Below are 4,815 nucleotides of genomic sequence, written 5' to 3'. Positions count from 1 at the left end.
TCTGTTTCTTTCTTTCTTTCTTTCTGTGTAGCAAGGCATAGAGTCTACCTCCTTAATCTGTCAACCATACTTCTCATAATCATGTGTGGGTGCTGAGGTAGAGAAAGCGGATCACATTCCACAGATGTAGGGTTCTAGTATGTGTTGCATTTAATTTTTCTCTAGGTTTTAATTTTATTCACTTTGGTCACAACTTGTCCTAAATCTGCCTCATGACTCCCCACAATTTGTATGACGTCACATTTGAACATTGTAGATACTTTTTGTTTGCCTTTTTTCTTTCTTGCCTTAAGTGTTGCCTTTCCTCTTTCTTACCTCAAGTATCGCATTTTTACTTTCTCGCTCCCATAGGGTAGAGAGGAAGTATTGTCATCCTCCAAGAAAAAAAAAAGAAAAAAAGTTGAAATTTCATCATTTCTAGACGTTTTTTTTTCTTCTTTTACCTTGTCCTCCTCCCCCCTCCCAGATTTTTGCTGTGGAGTTAGGGGCCAGAGAGGAGGGAGAGCTAGAACTGCGATCTCTGATCCTTTTCAAGAGGCTAAGCTAGGAAAAGGCAAGACCACAACAATAATCAAAACATAGGATAATTATGTAGCAAACGAAAAATGCATGAGCACAGCAAACCTAGAAAAATTTGTAAGGTTCAAAAGGAAGTCAAAATGAAGAAAAGGAAATGAAAGAAAAAAAAGAAGGAAGTCAAAGGATGTCTTCGAAATTTTAAGCAAGCAAGAAACTTCTTGAATGAGAAACAGTATGTAAGGGGAAACAAATATAACCAGAGAGAAACATGAATCGTCATTAGAAGTAAGAAGTAAAGGTAGCAGTACCACTTGGAAAAGCAAGATCTCTGCCGCTTCATGGATTCATGTAAACATGAGATACAGTGGCAATGTCAGTTCGCCTTCAAGCTTTAGTGTAGGCAACACAAGCCAGCACTTGGTTAAATAGTGGTATTTGTTTACTTTATTTTTTGGGAATTAAACTCCATGTAATTGATTTTTAGTTTTATTGAATACTGGCCTTTGTGTTGTTTTTTTTTATTATTATTGTTATTTTTTACGAACTATAACAAAAAATAAAAATTTACATTGTTTAAATGGGAGAATTCGCAACTTTACCACGCGATATAAAAAAACCTGGGTCATATTTTCAAAATATCTGAATAGAGCGAGCTCATCTGGAAAATCATGAAAATCGGCTCGGTAGAACGTTGGAACTAAGCGTTACCAGTTACGCAAATTTAGGAGGTGTCTGAGCTTATAGTATAAATACTATTCAAGGGTAAAAACTCCTACAAAATCCCTCGATCTCAGGATATCAGGCTCGGGGTGCACAGCTGCACACTACTGGTCGGAAATGGTGTGGAAGACCGCGCGCGGTAGGTCCGGCACACAGAGCCGGATTTAGGTTTTTGCCGCCCGGTGCCCAAAAAATTTTGCCGCCCCCCCCCCCCCTCCCGGACTGGGTAATATCGTATAGAAACACGCGATGCGCACGAAATGTAAGTTTCGAAAACACGGCAAAAGCGGAATCCGATTGTCCGATTGTCAGAAGAATGCGCATCTATGCAGGAAAGTGTTGTAAACAAATATTTTAGGTGGAGGTAATGCTTTTTCAAGGTTTGAGGCTAGTTTGAGGATTTGAGACACGAAAATGAAACATAGTAAAAAATTAAATTAAATGTTGATGCTAAAGTGCGAAACCTCGTATTTCCGTCGCGATGTTTCAGATTTTCCGCTTCTATTTTATTTTTTCAAAGAGAAAGAAGCAAATTTCATAACCTGAGATTCGTAATCAATCAAATATCTAGAATATTCTGCTTAAGAAATTATGGGCATTAGAAATTACGTTGACCACTTTTTCATAGAATGAATAAAGTATAACAGGAAATCTGAAGCGTCGCAAACGGAGATTCGAGGTTTCGCACATCGGTCTTCAATGTACCTACTCAAGTTTTCGAAAAACTTACGGATTAATATAGTTGAGAAGAAGAGAGAGAAAATTTGAAGGGCAGAGATTTTCACCGAGGCATTGAAAGCTCTAGAAATTTTTCTTCCTCGCCTTAGCACGCGCGAACTTCTCTATTATGTCCTCGAAATCCAATTGCATGGTGATGTCGGATTCCATTGACATGATTGCGACATTTACGAGTCTCTCCTGCTGCTGAGATGTCCGTAGATAATTGTGGACTCGCCCCATAGCGGAGAAAGATCGTTCCGCCGAGCAATTAGTCACTGGTACAGTGAGGTATATATGTAATGCAATTGAAACATTTGGGTATACGTCCTGCAAATTTTTTTCGATCAAAAATTGATAAAGTTTTGACAAGGACAGGTCTGTAAGGCCGAGAGCTTCAGAATTTGAAGTAGTTGAGGCAGCTAACTGATTTAAGTAACTCTTCAAATGAAGGCACTCTTCGAAAAGAGAGCTTTCAAGGTCTTCTTTATAAGCCTGTATTAACTGGGCTGTTGCTTCTGAAATCTGTGCACTCTCAAGGGAAGGAAGTTCGGTGAGAAAACTAAATTTAAGAGCAAACTCCCTATAGGCTGCAGCCCTTTCCCTTACGTCATCAATCAAAGTCTGCAAAATGATATTGAAGCTCTGATTAGCTAGTTCTCCGTTGATTTCTTCGTCCGCCTGGACTTCCTGCTCTTCCTCATCTTCAGAGTCGTCAAAAAATCTCTTTCTTCTCCTGTGCCGTTTTGGCCGTTCATCGGCCTCCCCGCTTTCATCTCCGGTGTCATCATTTTTGAAAGAACGAAGCTCGCGGTGTTTTTCTTTGGCCGTTTCGAAATAAGTCGGAAATGATGTCTTTAATTCTTCCAAAAAACCGACTAGGGAGTCGTACAGAGAGAGAGCTCTTGATACATGCATCTGTTTACTTTGAATATCATGTAAAATTTTTCCAAATCGAAGGAAAATCGCCTTCCAAACGATGGACATAAAAATGATATCGAAACTTCTCAGCTGCCGCAAAAAAGCTCTTGCTTTGATGCGATCGACCTCTTTTAAAGATTCATCATCGGCCAAACATTGAAGAGTTTTGGCCAGAGATTTAGCACTCGAATTCAGAGCTTCACAAGCTTTTTCGCGAGCATTAAATCTTGTGCTGCTCAAAGTTTTCAGTGTGCGACTGTCTTTCTCCTCTTCGCAAAAAGATAAAAAAATAGCCCACCGGTGAGTGGAGCTAGAGATAAAATTGTATACACTTTGCAAAAAATCAAAATAAACTACCGTCATTTTACAACTTTCGGCTGCTGAAGAGCCGCTTAGATTCATAGAATGGAGAGCACACGGAACGTACGTTATTACAGAGTTGGCAGCTTTCAAGCGCGCTTGTAACCCTTTAAATTTCCCACTCATGTTAGCAGCGTTGTCGTAAGATTGACCCCGACAATCTTCAATCGATAAATCAACAAAAGCTAAGTATTTAAGCACACTCTCTGCCATTTCTTCTCCCGTGTGACCGCAATTTTCTATGAAAGTTAAAAATCGTTCTTCGGGTATGCCAGTAGTGTTAACGTAGCGAACAAGTAGGGTGAGCTGATCTTTTTTATTTAAATCACGAGTGGAGTCAACAATGACCGCGTAATATTTTGCAATTTTCACTAATTTAACCACGTGTTCTAGGACAGATTTTCCCATAAGTTCAATCAGTTCCTCGTAAATAGTCGAAGAGAGGTAAGAAACGTTGCCTCTACCGGTTGAACCGTGCCGAGCTATATGATCGGCTAGAAATGGATCATATTCACTGATCAGTTCTAAACACATCATGAAATTTCCATTTGATACCGAGCCGAATGTCTCATCAGTGCCGCGGAATGCAAGCCCTCGAGAGGCTAACTTTTTAATCACTGACACTACTCTTCTGAGAACATTTTTCCAATATTCTTGTTCTTTAGTAATTTGGACACGGAGCTCATGGTCTATGCGTCCAATTTCATTTTTGCAATCCCTGAATTTAATGAGGCAATCTCTGTGAGAAGAAGAATTTTCATGATCCGCGATTCTATCTCTAGCGTGAGCCCAATCACTAAACCCTGTTTCGGATGAAAATTTCGTTGCACCTCTATTGAAAAGCATACATGGAGCACAGTAAATGGATCCCTGGCTAGGCGAATACACAAGATTTGCACGGGAAATGGATATGCCGTTTTGTAACTTTCTCTTGAAAAATTCCAAATTACAATATCTTTTCCTGACCCGGTCACCGTCCGTGTAAGTACGTGCTGATTTTAAAAAATCTCCATCAATATTCTGATTAAAGTCATTTTTCAAAAAAAAATTCACAGTTTCTTCATTAACTTTCCAAAAAAAGGGGTCATCACTGGGCCTTTCGCACTGCGTAAATGAAGCAGAACTGCTGTCAGCAATTCTGTATGGAGCGGGAGCCGACATGACTGCAGCAACGTCGCCGCCCTCTGAAATCGATAAGCTTGGCACCACCTCTGGACACTGGGCCTCTTGGGGTCTATCAGCTGCTGAATCTGTGCAGACGAAGCTATCACCTATGCCATCATTGCCATCACCTATGCCATCATTGCCATCACCTATGCCACCACCACAACAACCACCACCACTACCATTATCATCAGCTTCATCATCACAGTCACCCGAAATGACATAATTTTCATTGTGACGGCTACTAATGGCTTCACTATCATCAGCTTTAGCACGCTTGTTGGAAGAAAAAAATAAGTCTAGCTTACGCGTTTTCTGGAGCACATCTTGTTCTCTTCGTTCCTTTTCAACCGCCTTTCTTTTACTTTCGGCTCCACTGGGTCTTTTTCTGAATCCACTAGCTTTACCAGTCAT

General features: G+C 40.3%; 1 protein-coding gene across 1 annotated transcript; it reads right to left on the bottom strand.

The window, feature by feature from the left end:
- Nucleotides 1-2,040: 2,040 nt before the first annotated feature.
- LOC140225134 (zinc finger MYM-type protein 1-like) lies at nt 2,041-4,815 on the bottom strand. Its single transcript, XM_072302900.1, has 2 exons — nt 4,329-4,815; nt 2,041-4,040 (listed from the first exon to the last, which is right to left on the bottom strand). Exons 1-2 carry the CDS (start codon nt 4,813-4,815, stop codon nt 2,041-2,043), a joined length of 2,487 nt encoding a protein of 828 aa, XP_072159001.1.

The sequence above is a fragment of the Bemisia tabaci genome, chromosome 7 (assembly GCF_918797505.1).
Source record: "Bemisia tabaci chromosome 7, PGI_BMITA_v3".
Taxonomy (NCBI): Eukaryota; Metazoa; Arthropoda; class Insecta; order Hemiptera; family Aleyrodidae; genus Bemisia; species Bemisia tabaci.
This window is presented reverse-complemented; position numbering and strand designations above follow the sequence as displayed.

Bases quoted from the DNA above. Each gene is read 5' to 3' on its own strand.
- LOC140225134 (XM_072302900.1), bottom strand. From the start codon at position 4,815: ATGACTGGTAAAGCTAGTGGATTCAGAAAAAGACCCAGTGGAGCCGAA. The intron at 4,041-4,328 runs GTGATGACCCCT...CATCCGAAACAG, and splicing joins TACGCAGTGCGAAAGGCCCA to GGTTTAGTGATTGGGCTCAC.